The 19,491-nt window shown below is 39.2% G+C and overlaps 3 protein-coding genes across 3 annotated transcripts in view; all 3 read right to left on the minus strand.

Moving 5' to 3' along the window:
- LOC101743003 (LHFPL tetraspan subfamily member 3 protein) overlaps positions 1-18,527 on the minus strand; it is a 28,081-nt gene extending 9,554 nt beyond the window's left edge. Inside the window, exon 1 of the mRNA XM_012696653.4 lies at positions 17,879-18,527. Coding sequence (XP_012552107.1) covers positions 17,879-18,278 — 400 coding nt within the window. The 5' untranslated portion in view covers positions 18,279-18,527. The remainder of the gene's footprint in view (positions 1-17,878) is intronic.
- Tst (testis specific tektin) lies at positions 30-1,746 on the minus strand. The gene is given in 1 exon segment (NM_001043408.1): positions 30-1,746. A coding segment is annotated over 1 exon segment (1,527 nt). The 5' UTR covers positions 1,633-1,746; the 3' UTR covers positions 30-105.
- LOC105842615 (tektin-4) lies at positions 4,518-6,231 on the minus strand. Its single transcript, XM_012696652.4, has one exon. The coding sequence runs from the start codon at positions 6,126-6,128 to the stop codon at positions 4,635-4,637; it is 1,494 nt and encodes a 497-aa protein (XP_012552106.1). The 5' UTR covers positions 6,129-6,231; the 3' UTR covers positions 4,518-4,634.
- Positions 18,528-19,491: the final 964 nt, after the last annotated feature.

A 19,491-nucleotide genomic window follows, 5' to 3' on the forward strand; every position in this document is an offset into this window, starting at 1 on the left:
GAGGTCGAACGAGCAATACACAGCGTGGACCATTTCAAACGTTTAATAAAAATCAATTGTGAATACAAAATTAAACCACAAAAGTTTTTCAATTTTAATAATAAGTCATCCGGCTGCAAATTCTTCAGGAGTGGGCATGTGAGCTCTAACTCTGGCGCACCTGTCTAGATCAATATTCAAACTTTTCCTTTTACAAGCGATCTGCTTTTCCAATTCACCCCTGTACTTCATCAAATCCGATCTAATGATCTCGGCCTCTCGCAGTTTCCCAGATAGAGACTCACATGTTTCTCTTACAAACTTAGCTTCAGCCATCAGAGCATATTGGGCCTCGTCTCTGCAGTTTTCGACATTGGGACGGTCATAGTTCCTAGCATGTAGCCTCGTCATCACCAATTTATTTCTTTCGTCTACCTTCCTTAAAGAATCTTTAAGTTCATCTATCAGATTCTCTATATGTGCAAGTTGCTGTAAGTTTATTTTTAAAGTTTCTTCTAACTTTTCGCATAGTTCTTCGGTAGCAGACACAGTTTCGGCGAGTGCTGCATTGGTTCTCTCGGCTTGAATCTTCATGTCTTGAGAGCCTTTGACGATCGCAGTCATGAGATCACCTCGTAAATTTTTCGATTTCTGTCGAACTTCCTCGCAGTTTCTGATGCTTTCACTACAGAAATGCTCCCAATATTCTAAGGTTGTGGCGTTTTCTGGCCACCGGGCGACACCAGGGTGCCATAATAGTAAATTCGAATCTGGTGACAATTTCAAATTCTGCGTATCCAATTTCAAGGAAACCATTTTGTCGCTCCAATCAAATTCAATGCTTGCTTTAGCCGCTTTGTTCATAGACATTTGTTCCTCAACTTTGGCTAAAGTATCCATGAACACTCGCCTTATTTCTCCAACTATAGCCACTTCTTTGATTAACTCTTGTTCAGCATCATCTCTTACTAAATCTGGTTCATATCTATTGGTCCTAAGCTCTAGGCATTCTCTAGAAATAGCTTCAGGAAGCATCAAGATCCTACAAGCACCTTTAAGTCTACCTCTATCCTGATCTAACACGTTTATTTCATCAGTAATAGCTAGAACTGCTTTTTCCACTTCTCTCTTCCAGTGGCTCAAATCTTTAACTCGTTTTTCTAATTTGTTATTGACGTCTGCCAATTTGTTATCCATTCCAGAGAAAGCATTCGCTAGATCTTTTTTTGTGGTCGTTTCCCAGTTTCTAGCTTTATCCGTCGCTCTTGGAGTTAAAACATATTCATTGTTCTTCCTCCACTCGCCTGTTGAATATCTAGTAATAGAGTATTTGTCTACCACAGGTCGAACGCCTGTTGTTCCCGCGTGTGGCGTCCAGTCGATGTGTCCTGGAGCCCAAGGTCCAATTGGGCCCATGCCTAGAATATCCCCACTGGTAGAATCTGTAGGCTGCGGTAGATACCTTGGCGGTGCTCCTGGAGGATAAATCTTTTTCTCAGGAGGTTGTATCAAGCCAGGGACGTAAGGAGAAGCGTGTGGGTTTTCTGGACCTCGCGACATTCCAGCTTCCAGATAAGATATAGTCTCTCCTGCTGGTTTTATCGTTGTTGGACAAATATATGGGCATGTTTTGCTGGGGTCTTCGGTCGTCATATTTACAAGAATTTAGTAACGTTGACACAGCTGTATTGTTTGATAAACTACAAACAAAAATGTTAGGTAAACGTAGACAACAAACGTGGTAATTGTAAATGACAAGATGTCATTCGGTTTGATATTTAAAGTTAATATAATATTAATGTAAATGAAACTTTTTACGGAGCAAATGAGAATTGCCATATTAAAATCTGCCTGTTTCTGGTGCGAAGTAATCGGTGGTGTTTCGATTTCATATAATGAAATTGAGACTTACGAATGTCTCAAAACGGGTGGCGAATTTTGTAGAATATACATATAACCAGCCAATGTGTCACAGCTTGATAGGCCTATGATCAGCAGTGGACGTCTGTGGACTGATAGATTTATGTATTTGCTACTTATACCTAGAGGTATGAAGTCCAAGTCTCAAACCGGATCGTATTATTGCTTCGCTTGACTGACTGACTATCGTCGCACTGTCACTTCATTTCGTATTTCCATTCATCCCGATAAGTTTTTACTCACAACAACTACAAAACTCCCACAAGCAATTACGTTCGTCGCCGTTCTTACAACACGAATTGCAGGAACATTTCAGATTCTCAAAACACCCGATGTGGTATCTTGTGAACGTGTAACACTTTGGAGGTCGGATTCCATTGTTCAGTTTTCCCAGACTCGTGGGAGTTTGGAGTTACGGTTCATATGTGAGCACAGTTCGTTTCATGATTGCTTGTTTCCGTCCGGGTGCTAATGCTGTTATTTGCAGTTGATCGCAACGACGAGATTGAGTTCGAGGTGTATGTTTTAGCGCAGTACGAGAACTTAATAATGTAGGTAAAGGATTTCGATGCTAAGATATTACATTGGGATAACGATGTTAATTTGATAATAAGAATTCACAATCTGACATAGCCATTGAAGTCGTCGTGGCCTATAGGATAAGACGTCCGGTGCATTCGTATGTAGCGATGCACCGGTGTTCGAATCCCGCAGGCGGGTACCAATTTTTCTAATGAAATACGTACTTGACAAATGTTCACGATTGACTTCCACGGTGAAGTAATAACATCGTGTAAAATCAAACCCGCAAAATTATAATTTGCGTAATGACCAGTGGTAGGACCTTTTGTGAGTCCGTGCGGGTAGGTACCCTGCCTATTTCTGCCGTGAAGCAGTCATGCGTTTCGGTTTGAAGGGTGGGGCGGCCGTTGTAACTATACTGAGACCTTAGAACTTATATCTCAAGGTGGGTGGGGCATTTATGGTTGTAGATGTCTATGGGCTCCAGTAACCATTTAACACCAAGGGGACTGTGGGCTTGTCCACCCATCTAAGCAATAAAAAATAATCTAATATAACTATGTGAGAGATCACTGCCATGTTTAATTCGGTGGCCTCAGTCATACTTTTAGCATTAGGCAGCGGTTTGTCTGTTGCTATTGCTGATGTCTATGAACGATGCTGATTACTTATTGTCGGCGACCTAATACATGTTTCCCTTCCAGGATAAGGCTTCACAGAGCACGCACGGATAGGTGACACCTTCATATTTGTTTCTGCCGTGAAAAGGTAATGCATTTCGATTTGAAAGACGGGGCAGCTGATTTGACTGAAGGTGGGTGGTGGCATACATCATGCGGTCCACGGGCTCAAGTCAAGTTTGGGATCGAGGTTTCAATTCTGACTGCACTATCCCACATTTCAAATCGGACCCATTGCCTGATTCACGACAAAATGAGGTATTCAATTTTTAGTTCACAAAGATATATAACAATAACTTAGATAAGCGCTTGTAAAACATCAAAAATCAACGGAGGCTTTTCATCAAATATTACGAAATGAAACCATATAACTGCAAGAATGTGTCGATGTGTACCGGAAAGAAATAGCGTAACTATAAAAAGGTGTCATTATAGATGTTGCACAACAATGATCTGAAGACGAACGTTTTAGTGAAAGGATTGCGGTAAAACTTGCCGCGGCGCTCGTTGCGAAATTATGTGCTGCATCTTACTGTGTCGTGAGCTACTAAAAGTAATATAATATTATATGGAATTATGTTTCTCCAAGAACAACTGAAAAATGAATCTAAATAAACATAATTTTTTTTATTTATTTTTTATTGCTTAGATAGGTGGACGAGCTCACAGCCCACCTGGTCTGAAGTCGTAGTGACCAACCTAATGGGCCGTTGGGCCGTATGTTCGTTAGAGACGAGCACACGACCTATCTGATGGTTAGTGGTCGTCATCGCTCAAGGCATCGTCAATGCCAGGAGAACACCAAGTCCCCACCAACCGCAGAGAGCTCCTTTTTCTTACTTATTTTTTATGATTGAATATTTACTGGTGACCCAGAGGCCTTTCCAGTTTCACCAGGACAGGTGAGCGAGCAAGGGCTCAGCCAGAAGGGGTGGGATTTGCTAACAGCTGCCCGAACGCCTCCGAATAAGAGCTAACAACTCAAGAGCAAATGCTTCGCGAATGAATCTACTACCGGATCGGAATCGCGACCCGCTGAGAAAATCCGGCGAGAAACTCAGCGAGCTGATACACGGGTTAGGTTGCACGTCGACCTCTTTGTCGAGTTCGACGAGTACGGTTACCGAGAGAGCTCCTCTCAAACCTCACTTGAAGAAGGACATGTCTCAGCACTCGGGAAATAAGATATATAACGTTCATTGCAAGGTTAAAAAGAGATGATAGAAACAATTCAAAGCACTCTCCAAAACATAGGGTACAAAACACCAAGACAAGCTTGCCCCCCCCCCGATAGTCGCAGAGGCTTCAATCATTACGACTGTCACACTGCAAACTACTCATCCCAGCTACCAGTAAAACTAGAGGCAAGTTAGTGGTAATATTTGTTAAAAAACATAATAAAAAATAAACACTGGATTGAACAGGAAGGATAGAATATCTTTATTAGTAAACAAGAAATTTTAAAAAATTGCTTTTTTCAAAAACTCAAACTTGTGTTTATAACAGACTTGCGTAACATTAAATGTATTTGTCTCAATATCCGGCTAGTTCTGATGCAGAAGGATAGTGGGACCTAACCATCCCACACCTCTCTCGATCAATATTTAAAGTCTTACGTTTCGACGCGATATCTTTCTCTAAATCTATTCTTTTCCTCATCAAATCTTCTCTTACTCTTTCTGCGTTTCTCAACTGTCCGAGCAGAGAAGTAACTGTTTCGTGTATAGTTTTAACTTCATCTATCAATCCTAAATGAGGCTGATCCCTGACGCTTTCGCCGTGCGGTCTCCAATTATTTCTATTATCGAGTCTCGTTTGGGCCAATTTCATGGCGGCATCCATTTTTCTAACGGAATCTTTCAGATTATCAATTAAATTTTCCATATCTGCTATTCTTTGTAGAGTATTTCTGAGCATTTCTTCTAGTTTAGTGCATAATTCGGATGTCAAGGCCACAGTTTCCGCCAAAGCCATGTCTGTTTTGTCGGCCTGGTTTCTTAGCTTTCGACCCCCGTTTACTAAAATAGCATTTAAGCTTCCTCGTAAGTCGGCTGATTTTTGTCTGGCAGCTTCACAGTTTTGTACGTTATCTCGACAAAAATATTCCCAATATTCTAAAGGAGCACTGTAGTCACCAAACCTCGTTGATCCAGGTCGAAACATTATTGTATTAGATTTCGTATTGATTCCCAAGTTAATAGTTTCAGTGTTATAAGCCATAGCTTTATCGCACCAGTCGAATTCAATTCTGTGTTTTGCTGCCTTGTTTATGGCCATCTGTTCTTCGATTTTTTGTAGAGTTGTCTTCAAAGTTTCTCTTACTTCGCTTACCAAATTCATTTCCTTGATCAATTCTTGTTCTGCTAAATCTGACACTAAGTCTGGTTCGAATCGATTCGACCGTAGATCGAGACATTCTTTGGATATCGATTCTGGTAACATCAATACTCTCGATGCTCCTTTTAATCTTTGTCGTTCTATTTCAAGGAGTTCTACTTCTTCTGTTATCGCCTTACAAGCTTTCTCTACTTCGACTTTCCATCTAAATATATCCTTAGCTTTTTGTTTCAATCGTTTGGTGTTTTTGTTTTGATGTTTATCGATGTTTCCGAAAGCTTGCATTATCGATGTTTTAGCATTATAATCGACAATATTCGATTCATTAATCACTTCAGGATCTAGTACTTTCTCGTTGTGTTTTCTCCATTCGCTTAATGAGTATCGGCTGATTGAATATTTGTTGACACCAGGTCTTGTACCGGTCATGTTTCCTAGAGGAGTCCAGTCCACTTTTCCATCAGGCCCCGGTTTAAGATTAGGTAGATTTTCTTCCACTGTTGTCTGTTTAGAAGGTTCAACAACATCATCTGTTCGTTCATTTTCTTCGACACTTTCAGGTTTGATAACATCTTTTGCTTCTTCTATAACTTGTTCGGGAGTTTTCTCCGCTTTTTTGAATGCCCCAATATCTGTGCAGACTTTTGGACATTTGTCGTCATCGGGGAAAGAAGTCAGAGGCGTTGACATCCTAATTTTCGGTTGGAAAAGTAACTAAAAGTAAGTTGTAAAAGTAACTATGACAGTAAAATGTAAAACTTTAAGCTATGGACATTCAAGTTGTCATAGTAACTGTCATTGTCATTTAATAAGGTAGTGTTTGTTACACCCAGTCTTCGATAGTTAAATTCTCCTTAGTCATCGCATTGAAGAAGTCAGTGCGAATTACAATATTTTTGTTTCATTAAGAAATAGTATCTAACTTGCTGTCGAAATCAAATTGTTTATTCAATTTACTTAAAATTATATGAAAATGGTATCCACCTAACGTAAATGCTATCTGAGGGTTTAAATAACATAAATTTTAATCTATATAAGTAGTTTAGAAAATAAATATGGTTTATGTTACAAGGAATTTCCCGACAACATGATACGCAGTTTCTGCCTTTCACGAAATCACTTTCTATGCTTTTGCTCTATTACAAGTTTCTCATTACAGTAATTTGTAGTTTGCTTTCTGTTTGTTCGTGACAATATAATTAAATGCAAGTTTTCTTGACGTCACTTTAGAATATAAAATAGATTTTAGGATTCCGTAGCGAAACAGTTAATCACGGAATCCTCAGTGATTCGTCTAGTCAGATCCGTGATCTGTCTTTACGCGGAGCCCAGCTAGTCTGAAGCCGCCGCGCTGTAGCACAAAGGTTAAGAAGCTTGGTGCATTCGTATCTAGCGAAGCAATTGTGCTGGATTTTAATCCTGCTGGTTCCAATAAAATAGGTACTGAACATGAATGACTTTGTAGCGTGCAACATTGGCATGTCGGGTCGCACTCGGGCGTCATCGGACGCGATCGGAATTCCTGAATGGCAGGTGTTCCCTGACAAAAAAAAGGTATCCCTGACGTCATCACAACGAGATTCACGCTTTTTTTTTCCTACCTAAGCTGATAGCCTTGACAGGCTATATTAGCGTCGCCTTAACTAGTAGGTGAGCTCACGGGGCTCAATCCTGATGACGTTGCTAACACGAATCCTAGCAAGAGCAGTGCTTCGCAGAATCTACCACCGAATCGGAAACGCGACCCACTGAGAAGATCCGGTGAGAGACTCAGTGGACTGTGCCTGAGGGCCGATTTAAGTTCAATATAAAATCGAAATTTTAGTTCAATTTGTATCGTCTAGCGTCGTTTACTCCTTTTAGTTTATATTTTAATATTGTACACTTACATCTGAACATATAAATATTATTGAAATAGTGTGTTTGACTTTTAAATATTCCGAGTGAAAATTTCCCGCGAATACGGAAACCAAATAACAAACCACAACTTCCATAAATCACTTGAATGACTCAACTTCATGAATGACTTCCACGTTGAAGAAGGAATATGGTGTAAGGGTAGGGGCAAAACGGATAGGAACCACTCTGCCTTTTTCTGTCGTGAAGCAGGAATGTGTTTCGGTTTGAAGGGTGTTTGAAGACCAGCCGTTGTACTGTATAAACTGGGACTTTAAACTCATGTTACAAGGTTTTGTTTACGTCTATGGACATCGGTGACCACTTAAGACCTGGTGGACCGTGTGAGCACTTCCAGTCGTCTGTTTTATGCAAGAGTTAGATAGGTATTTTAGAATTTCCAAGAAACTTTCAATGAAATTTATATTATTATTGTGTAGTTTAGACAGCCCGTATCCTTGGCTTTACTGATACTCATGAGCCTCGGTGAGTCTCGCATTTGAGCCGAATGCTCTTTGGATTTCGAAAGCAATTAGACAGTTTTAAAGATACATATACAGTTAGATCCATGTAGATATATTCAAACAACAAAATCTTTATATCACCAAATTTATCATGATGAAGCGTGGACATTTATCTTGTCGCGGTATTCCGTTGTCGTCAAAACCCATAGACACAACAAATTGAGTACCACTATCCATTACGAGACAATAAAAAAAGGTAGAAACAAAAAGAAATCCGTAGAACATTAGAATTGTTTCAACAAATCGCAACACTACAGTTCAGTTAATAACAGTGTCATTATTATTATATCACAGATGACTTTTACTTTTCCCGTCTGGTACTTGAGCCGTGTCGCGCTGAGTATATTGCACTTACTCGAGAATCGAATCAAGACAAGAAACCGTTCTTCACAAATGAAGGTGGTTTCAGTACGGAGTCAATACTAACCCATCGACACAGCCCACTGAGTTTCTCGTCGGATCTTCTCAGTGGGTCGCGATTCCCCTCCGGTGGCTAGTCTTAGCAAATTCTCTCAGGTTAAGCTCAGGTTTACTCTCAGGTTATCCAGGCATAGTTGAAATAGCCTACCAGCGAATAAGTAGGAGGGAAACCCAGTCAGCATGGTAAAAAAAATTCAGTCGTTTCCGAACTGTAGCCCATAGACATCTACAACGTAAATGCGCCACCCACCTTGAGATATAAGTTCTAAGGTCTCAGTATAGTTACAACGGCTGCCCTACCCTTCAAACCGAAACGCATTACTGCTTCACGGCAGAAATAGGCAGGATGGTGGTACCTAGCCCACTGAGTTTCGCGCCGGATCTCCTCATTGAGTCGCGTTTCCGATCCGGTGGTAGATTCTGCAAAGCACTGCTTTTGCTAGGGTCAGTCAAATCGCCTCCGGTTTGAGCCCCGAGAGCTCACCTACACGCTAGGGCAACGCTGAAATAGCCCCTAAAGACTATCGGCAAGGTAGGAAAAAAAAGGGAAACAATATAAAAGTCTTTAATCCGAAGTCTGTATTCGTTTACAGCTAAAGTAACTCAATTATTGCTGCATCAACTATAGAACGTTAGCGTTCAAAATATAGTGTATTTATTTATCGTGCATGAATATAACATTATTCTAATGAAATACGAAGGCTATGCGCTATATTTTTAATTTGAGTTCTCGAGTCGCAATAACAATAATCCAAATGATCGTATAAACAGTTAATACTAATACAAGATGATGATTTTTTTGATAACGCCACCTTGTTTGTCTTTAAAGCGGTTAGTTGCCCTCAATTAAGGAAAATAGTATTATTATTCGCCAATAGATGTCGGAAAGAGTTTATTGAAAACACGAATAAAACAACATTTTCTGAAAATAAATCGTAGCTAGATCGATTTATCGCCCCCGAAATCCCCTGTATACTAAATTTTATGAAAATCGTTGGAGCCGTTTCCGAGATTTAGATTATAATTAATTATATTAATATACAAGAATTGCTCGTTTAAGGGTATAAGATAAGATTAGTATTACTTTACACAAGGTCAGACTTCAACACCTGTTCGAGCACCGCAGTCCTCTATTGTCTCTCTGTGCCTTTCGTAACACAACCACACATATTTGTGTGGTCGGGTATTTGTATGTATTGACATGTACTGCTGACGTCACGAATTTAATGCAGTCGAGAAGAAGTGGCTTAGGCCTTATGACCGAGAATAATAAGACATGACAACAATAACACAAGACATAGCTTCGGCCTTACGATCAAGAACAATGAAGACGTGGCTTTGGCCTTTACAACTACCAAAATTCTCCAATTATTACCAAGAAAGAGACCTGGCTATAAGGACTAAAGTCCTTTCATGAATGCAGTCGACTCATCGACATGGAGTCGGTTTAAAGTACGTGATAGATATGTATTTGCTTCGAATTGGGATTTAAGTCCCGGTACCATCACTATATACATTTACGCCGGACGTCTTACCCATTAGGACACGACTTTATAGGTTATGCCCTAATGATCATTTTCGCTTAGTTTCCATCCTAATAAGGATGCATATAGACGCAACTCAAACATAATTATAACCGGTCATCGTTCTCGTCAAACCCAAGGGCTCGACGAGTAAATTAACCCACAGACACAGTCCACTGAGTTTCTCCGGATCTTCTCAGTGGGTCGTGTTTCTGATCTGGTGGTAGATTCTGCGATGCACGGCTCTTGCTAAGGTTCGTGTCAGCAACGTCGTCAGGTTTGAGCCTCGTGAGCTCACCTATTAGTTAAGGTTACGCTGAAATAGCCTCTCAAGGCTATCAGTTTAGGTAAGAAAAAAAAAACAATTATAAACACACAGAACCCAACTTTCCACATCGCGGAATGAGCAATGCTTTCCTCTAGATTTTCTCTTCGCCAATTAACACTGGCTTTAGTTCAATACTCTTAATATTTTTCGGTCACTTAGCGGTAACCGGTCTGCGAACGTTGATGAAGTCATCGTACGGTATATTCCTTCACATACTAATGCTTTTGTAAATGCCAAGGTGTATGTGTGGCTGAGATATATCGGTGATTTTTGTTAGTTTACCTTCGCTAATAATGTTTTATTGAAGCTTCAACCGATCAAACTTTATTAATGTCTCGATGTGGTTGGTTAATTCGTCTAACGCGGCAGAATTCGTCGCGTGCTCTAAATGGGCTTGATTACCACAAAAAGGCACTAAAATATACACAGGTTGTCGTGTCGAGCCAGGTCAGGTTTTTACTGATGGTAGGACCTATTGTGAGTCCGTACGGGTAGGTACCACCACCTTGCCTATTTCTGCCGTGAAACAGCAATGCGTTTCGGTTTGAAGGGTGGGGCAGCCGTTGTAACTATACTTGAGACCTTAGAACTTATATCTCAAGGTGGGTGACGCATTTGCATCGTAGATGTCTATGGGCTCCAGTAACCACTTAACACCAGGCGGGCTGTGAGCTCATCCACTCATCTAAGCAATAAAAAAGGCAGGAATATACGATTTAATCATATTCCTTTATAACTAGTCACACCGTCGCTATTGTATTAATAAAAGTATTTCCCACTGCGTTGGTCACGGCGTTATGGAAAATGCCTCAAATAAAAAAAATGTTTTTCAACTCAACCGGTCAAACCAGCGAACTCAAAGAAGACGAACAGAAAATTAAAGATACAAAGTAACTGATAATTAATCTCTAAGAAGTTTGTATTAACGCACTTTCTTTTATGACAAATCTTTTGGCTTTTAGGATAAAATTGATTTTTTTATTGCTTAGATGAGTGGACGAGCTCACAGCCCACCTGATGTTAAGTGGTTACTGGAGCCCATAGACATCTACAACGTAAATGTGCCACCCACCTTGAGATTTAAGTTGTAAGGTCTCAAGTATAGTTACAACGGCTGCCCCACCCTTCAAACCGAAACGCATTACTGCTTCACGGCAGAAATAGGCAGGGTGGTGGTACCTACCCGTGCGGACTCACAAGAGTTCCTACCACCAGTAATTACGAAAATTATAATTTTGCGGGTTTGATTTTTATTACACGATGTTATTCCTTCACCGTGGAAGTCAATCGTGAATAATTATTGAGTACGTATTTCATTAGAAAAATTGGTACCCGCCTGAGATTCGAACATCGGTGCATCGCCTCAACACTTATGCACCAGACGTCTTATCCATTAGGCCACGACGACTACTATTAATTTATCTTAGATGAACTTCCTAATGAGGTCGAGGCTTGAGATTTTAAATAAACGGAGGACAACAACGACAAATAGAACAGCAAAGTTTTTAATTTGTTTCCTAAATGATTTAGTTTTAAGGTATAGTTTTCAATATTTTTATTAGGTAATCAACAAAATCTATACTAATATAGAAATCTACAGTGGTTTTTACGGATGTTCCATTATAACTACTGAACCGTGAATCCGATTGACTAGAAACTTGGTATCCATGTAGAAAATGGATAGGCTAACATTTATGTGAGTGTTGGACTCCTTAATAATAATGACAATAAATAATAATGTTAATTTTAAATGCGCAGCGAAGTGGGCGAGTACGGCTAGTAATTATTATATTATGGTGTTTATTGACTAATGGCTACAGGAACTAGTAAAGGTCAAGGACTCAACTGGAGCCGAAGATTTAAGCCAACGGAAATATTAAATGCCACACTAAACAGCTGCCCTATTGGAAACCGCGCGATGATTTGGAAACTCGTTTCTGATGGCAGATAGTTTGGAACATGACTCGCTTGATTTTACAACAAAATTCTTGTTGCGTGACCACGCTGTTTTTTTTAAATAAATTTAAGGGCTCCACCATGGTTGGTGAGCAAGATTGCAAGCAAGGAGATCAGCTTGAAAGGACATTTTTTTTATTGCCCTTGTAGGCAGACGAGCATACGGCCCACCTGATGGTGAGTGGTTACCATCGCCCATAGACTTCAGCAATGCCAGGGGCAGAGCCAAGCCGCTGCCTACTGCTTAATAATCTCCATAAGCCTCTTTTAAAGAAGGACATGTCAACGCGCTCAGGAAACGCCTTGGAGGGAGCTCATTCCATAACCGGATGGTACGTGGTAAAAAAGACCTCTGGAAACGCACTGTCGATGAACGCAGTGGTTCCAGGTGATATGGATGAAATGTGCTCCGATGGCGGGAGGTGCGATGATAAAAAGAAGATGAGGGGATAATCTCAAACAATTCATCAGAGCACTCCCCATGGAACATACGGTACAAAATACAGAGGGAACCGAAGTCCCTCCGCAGACCCGGACGCTCCAAACGATCCGTGAGAATGGGATTATCGACGATTCGAACGGCCCTCCTCTGTATGGAGTCAAATGGAAGAAGCTGGTATTTGGGAGCCCCGGCCCAGAACACATGCTGACACTAGCCTTACCAAGAACAGTGCTTCGCTGAATCTACCACCGGATCAGAATCACGACCCACTGAGAAGATCCGGCGAGAAACTCAGTCAACGTCGTCGTGGCCTAAAGGATAAGACGTCCGGTGCATTCGTAAATAGCGATGCAACGGTGTTCGAATCCCGCAGGCGGGTACCAATTTTTCTAATGAAATACGTTTTTTTTTATTTTTATTGCTTAGATGTGTGGACGAGCTCACAGCCCACCTGGTGTTAAGTGGTTACTGGAGCCCATAGACATCTACAACGTAAATGCGCCACACACCTTGAGATAATAGTTCTAAGGTCTCAGTATAGTCACAACGGCTGCTCCACTCTTCAAACCGAAACGCATTACTGCTTCACGGCAGAAATAGGCGGGGCGGTGGTACCTACCCGTGCGGACTCACAAGAGGTCCGATACTTCACTACGATACCGTCACGTACTTAACAAATGTTCACGATTGACTTCCACGGTGAACGAATAACATCGTGTAATAAAAATAAAACCCGAAAATTTATAATTTGCGTAATTACTTGTGGTAGGACCTCTTGTGAGTCCGCGTGGGTAGGTACCACCACCCTGCCTATTTCTGCCGTGAAGCAGTAATGCGTTTCGGTTTGAAGGGTGGGGCAGCCGTTGTAACTATACTTGAGATCTTAGAACTTATATCTCAAGATGGGTGGCGCATTTAGGTTTTAGATGTCTATGGGCTCCAGTAACCACTTAAAACCAGGTGGGCTGTGAGCTCGTCCACCAATCTAAGCAATAAACAAAATCTAAGTTAGTAACAAGATCAGTTAATATCGCACGTTGCTTAATATGCTAATAGTTAAAGATCCGACATTCATTTTAATTCCTATTAAGAGTAATAGGAGTCAGCAATGCTGCAATGTGAACTTCAAGGTCTCGTATCGGATCGATTACAATCGATGCGAATACGATTATCGGAATAAATGCATGTCTATTTAACATTAAATACTATAAAATTGAATATTACATAAGTACATATTATAGTTTCATTTTGATTTGTGCTCAAATGTGGAAAATGTTGCTTTTTTGCATATGCAGACATAAGCGTCAACATGGAGAAAAATAATAGCATTGTATTTTTCCAGTTAATGATAATCCACGGAGAAGAGTCAATATGAGATTATTTGGATTTTTATTGATGTATTCTTCGTAGTGGCCATAGGTCAAGAGGTTTAGAGATTGACCAGCGCGTACTATTATCACGCCCAAACGCCATTGATTTAGATGGGTGGACGAGCTCACAGCCCACCTGGTGTTAAGTGGTTACTGGAGCCCATAAAACGTAAATGCCGCCACCCACCTTGAGATATGAGTTCTAAAGTCTCAATATAGTTACAACGGCTACCCCGCCCTTCAAACCGAAACGCATTACTGCTTCACGGCAGAAATAGGCAGGGTGGTGGTACCTACCCGCGCGGACTCACAAGAGCTCCTACCACCAGTAAAGAGGTCCTACCACCAGTAATTTATTTACCACCAGATTTATCGAGGATATTAGTCTACAGAAGATTCATTTTGAAAAACATGTCAAGTTCCGTTTCAAATCGTAACAAATGGGCTGCTAAACGTCTAATAGAGAATATAATTGTATGTATTTGCATTCCGCAATATCAAAATGATGACCGTATCATCAATCAATCCATTCGGAGAAAGTTATCGTAATCATTTTTATTTCCGCCATTTTCACTTTTCGATGACTCCACTGCTGGGTGCGCCAGTGACGATTCACACGACTTGACCGTTCTTAGTACTCAGTTAGTTCCCAGTACTTCTTTTGTGACTTCTTTTATCTATATACTAGCGACCCGCCCTCGCTTCGCTTCGGAAACTGTAATTTATTATTGATTTAATGGATGTTATTATACATATAAACCTTCCTCTTCAATCACTCTATCTATTTAAAAAACCGCATTAAAATCCGTTGCGTAGTTTTAAAGATTTAAGCATACATAGGGATATAGGGACAGAGAAAGTGACTTTGTTTATAGTATGTAGTGACTACACCTTCTTGATTGAAATATCCTATCTTACCATTATCCCTCTGCGACGAATCATATCTATCACCATACATAACACCCTTTCTGCTGTGACGTCACGAACTCTAATTACAGTTTATTAGCTGACAATAAGAACGTCTTTAAATAGATTTAGTGAGAAATTATTTTCCTTCGGGAAAACTCGGATCTTTATCGGAATACGATGACACCCGAACTGTCAATGAATGATCGTATAAAATGTGTGACATTTTATTATCCATTAGGTTTCATACTTCAGTGATTAATATTACATATGGAAGTTTATTGTTTAGTGTCAAATGTCAAAATGAATAATGTAATGTCATTATATAATATAGAGATGCTACATACAACCATAACAACTATTACTTAAAACGGGATATTTACGAAATGAGTTCCCGATATTTATAAGTAATAACTGTTATGTTCGTGACCATGTTAGTTTAAAATCATAATTATGTTATATTATATACGGTAGGTAGCGGCTTGGCTCTGCTCCTGACATTGCTGAAGTCCATGGGCGACGGTAACTCTTACCATCAGGTGGGCCGTATGCTCGTCTGCCTACAAGGGCAATAAAAAAAATATACATATGGAATAAATATACAAGGAATCCAAAGGTCCTTTGTCCGTACTATTAGAACCATTATACAGTATCATTATTGGATACTCTGTGTACGTGATATGCATTATGATCATGATTATTAATAGTGAGAAATGATTACAATCTTTATTCTTTATTGATAATGTTTATCGTCACGTATTGATTGTTAATTAACACTGTAACACGTTCCGTGTCTTTTGAATATATTAGTATCCGTACTAGGTATCAGAAAGATATCAATTAGTATTTTATTGGGATATCATTCGTTAACAGTTTATAATATAAAGCTTGCTAAATTTAGTCTGTTTTTTTGGTTAATTTGGGGAGATTTCTTGTGCTTACCGACAGCCTCTCTGTTTCAGTTCTTGATGTTATGTACACTTTTATAACAATTACAATCACGATAAGCTTATAATTCTCTTTAAGTAACAATCTTAAATCTTGACTCTGTACTTAAAACACGTAAATACCTTAATTAACTTCACGTGCACAGTTGAAAAAGAAAGTTCGAAATATTTGAAATACCCGCTGCCATTGTTTTTTCACTTCGTGCAATTAGTTTTTAGAAAGTATTTTCTAGTTTTTATTGTGTGCCCACACACGTAACGTCGATGTCTTCGTCGGTCTGGTGGTGACCTTGGCCACGGAGATGCGTCTATGTTTGCTGTTCGGAGACAGTAATAGGGTTGTTGAAGGTTTTGATATTTAATTGTCTCATCATCAGCCTACAGACGTCCATTGTTGGATGTAAATCTCCCTCAAGCTTCGTCAAAATGACCGGTCTGTAATTGTCTGGATCCACTTAACAAAAGGTATACATTTTTCCGATGCCCATAACGCGCGAAGAAGTTTTATTCATGGCCCTTGAATGTGACGTAATTTCATGTCAATTTTAATTTCTCTATTCTGGTATATTATTTATTTACTACCTTAGGCTATTTCAATGAATATTTAAAAATACTATTAATACATAGACATATATTTTTACATAGTCATTTTGTAGAATTTATATTGTTTAAAAAAAAGCGTATTGAGTTTTGAACAATAATTAGGTAACAATTGCATGTACTTATTTACGGCCTAGTCATTTCATCAGTAATTTTTTGTATATAAACGAAATCGTAATAAAACATGCGTATCATGCCAGCACATTAACGGGCCTAATGTTCCCACCTGCCGCCATGCTGCGCCGGATGCACTGACCACCTGACTTAGAAAACAATTTCTATACTAAACTCGAAGTTGTCAAATATTTTATCAAGTGAAACAAAGATATATTATATAAGAGTATACCGGCGGCCATATTGAAATATCTCTGTTGAGTTGATAATATGCAATTTGCAACCCGTTTTATTTATTTATTTATTTTCTCTACCTAAGCTGATAGCCTTGAGTGGTTATATCAGTGTAATCTAAAAAGTAGGTGAGCTCTCGGGATTCAAACCGGAGGTGTTGTGTTAGCACACTAACCCTAGCAAGTGCTTCGCAGAATCTACCACCGGATCGGAAACGCGACCCACTGAGAAGATCCGGCGAGAAACTCAGTGGGCTGTGTCTATGGGTTAATCTACTCGCCGAGCCCTTCGTCGCAAGCGACGGTTCGACGAGAACGATGACCAGAATTTTGTTTTATTGCAAAAAAAGTTTTTAATGGATCTATTAGAATTTCTTGCGCTATTGTATTGATTTTGGTACCTAATTGATTAGTGACGTCGTCAGGTGATTAAAATTAAATGACTGCGACGATAGATCTAGGCGTTAATGGCCGTGACGCACCCGAGGCCTGGCCTAATTTCCGGTCGGAGACATTTGATATTTGGGGTTTAGATGTGTCTTTATTTTTTTTATACGTTTGTGTTTCTGGTATCCGTTACACGAGAAAATCTTGGTTGGATATTTTTCGTAGGTATTTTTTTTTTGTTACAAATCTCTTATGTCGTTTATAAATAAAAAATAAACGTTATAATTGAGACAAACCGCAGTTAATTCCGTCTGGTTCGCCACGCTGGTGTCAAAAATCTGACCGCTTCAAGACTTGTTCTACAACGGTGCAAGGTCAACAATAAAATGTATGTATGTTGTGTAACTTTCACTTTGAGGTGACTATCGGCTTAGTGAAGTGAATTTTATTGATATAGGGAATCTTGTTTCGTACTACAAAAGTAGGTATTTAATTTCCAACGTGTTTTATATGTTTTCGAGGGAAACCAGTTTCTGAACCACTTTTTGGTTGTCTTCGATAACGTGTATTAAAAAAAAATCAACGATCTTAAAGATACAGCCAATTAAGTATATTCTTAAAAAGCCGTCTGAAGAAAACATTGCGTCTATAGGGTATAAATATGATACGATTTATTGACATTGTCAGTACCACGATAAGTATTTAAGACAACAGTTAGAAAATAAAATATGTAAAATAAAATGAAATTATATAGGGAAAATGTTCATTCATTGTAAGTGTGTTTTTCCACTTACCCGAAAACAGCTGGATCCACCCGCAAATGTGAAAGACGGTCGTGGATTGGCAGAAGAAGAACAATAATAACGCGCAGATAGTAAACAAGGACATTGCTACCGCCACCCCGACCAAAACAGTAGCTATTTTGAACACAAGACCGTCTATAGATAAGAAATCTTCGAGCTTTCCTTTGCACTCTTCTAGTTCGTCGGTTCTGCAAATCTGCCACAAGCCGAACTTCCTAGGGTACTCTGTATCCAAATCGCCGATCCACTCTGGTGTGACGAAAGCAACAACGTTTATAATCGCGTAGCAGATCGTGAAAATGGCCCAAAGCACGCCGATCGCTTTCGAATTACGTACATAGTTTGTAGCGTACAAATGTGATGAATCAACGTATTCGATTTTGGAACCCATTTTTTTAATAATTACACAACACTACTTGAACACAATCTAACACATTTTTGTGATGTCCTGATTTACGGCGCGAACAACTTTTTCTTTGTTTTCGAGGACGTTGTAAACACAACACGGCCGGGACGACACTCGACTTGAGCGAGACACAGCCTCTCGGCGTGCACCTTTCAACCGTATGACAGACGGAGAGGGTCGAGGGGGGATAAACGGAACGTCTCGCAGCTCGCAAGCGAGCGAGCGTGACCTATTGCCTTAACTTTTTGCTCAGCAGTAAATGCCTACTTACTTAATTCTTTGAGTTTTCACAATAAATTCCTGTTTATTCAGCACATTGAATTGTTGAACTTTGGTATCCTCTTAAAATTAAATAATTATTATGAAATATGGACAAAGTATGGAAATGAAGCAGTTTAATTAATAAAATATTTAAGACTAATGGTAAGGGCATTTCTAGTTATCTCCATAAAAAGGCTATTGTAAATGTAAATGTAAATAGGTACTCAGTACCTATATCTACTGAAAAGCAATTATCGGTTCCATTAAGCTGCCTAGCGACATCTAGGGGACTTATTTAAATCTATCTCCAAATTCAATGTACTGCCTGCTATTTAACCCACTGAGGTCGCGATTCCGATCCGGTGGTAGAATTAGGATACTATTTAAAATTTGCTGTACATTTTAAATTTAATAGTGTAGTCATTAAAACTATTGTATAATGAAGAAATAAATAATGATTTTAAGTAACATATTTAATTATGTAATTAAATTTCCTTTTATAATTTTCTCAACTTAATTTCAAATTAATAAAATTTAGTTTTATGAACTGTAGTTTAGTTCAATGTGATCAAATGCTAAAGAAGTCACAGAATTATTTAAAGTGATATACGGAACAAGATTGCTGTCAAAGATAGTGTTGTAGACAACAGGATTAAAATGAAACCTATCGATATTTTACTTTTAAATGTGAACGCATGTTAATTGGGAAAGCATTTTAAATGTTTTTTCTTGACAAAATATGATCTTATGCACTTAAGTGAAACTATTTTCAGTATTGCACTTTTATTGAAGTAATAAAATCTCAAAAAGTGCGTATGTTAAAACCTAGTTTAGTTAATTTGACAAATAGAATTGGGTGTACGTGCTTATGTGGAAAAACAGTAACCCCTGAGCTGCAATTCTTAGCTGCATTCCGATTCAGTGTTAGAGTTACGAT

The sequence above is a fragment of the Bombyx mori genome, chromosome 28 (assembly GCF_030269925.1).
Source record: "Bombyx mori chromosome 28, ASM3026992v2".
Classification (NCBI taxonomy): domain Eukaryota; kingdom Metazoa; phylum Arthropoda; class Insecta; order Lepidoptera; family Bombycidae; genus Bombyx; species Bombyx mori.

Coding starts and splice junctions, on each gene's coding strand:
- LOC105842615 (XM_012696652.4), bottom strand. CDS start 6,128: ATGTCAACGCCTCTGACTTCTTTCCCCGATGACGACAAATGTCCAAAA.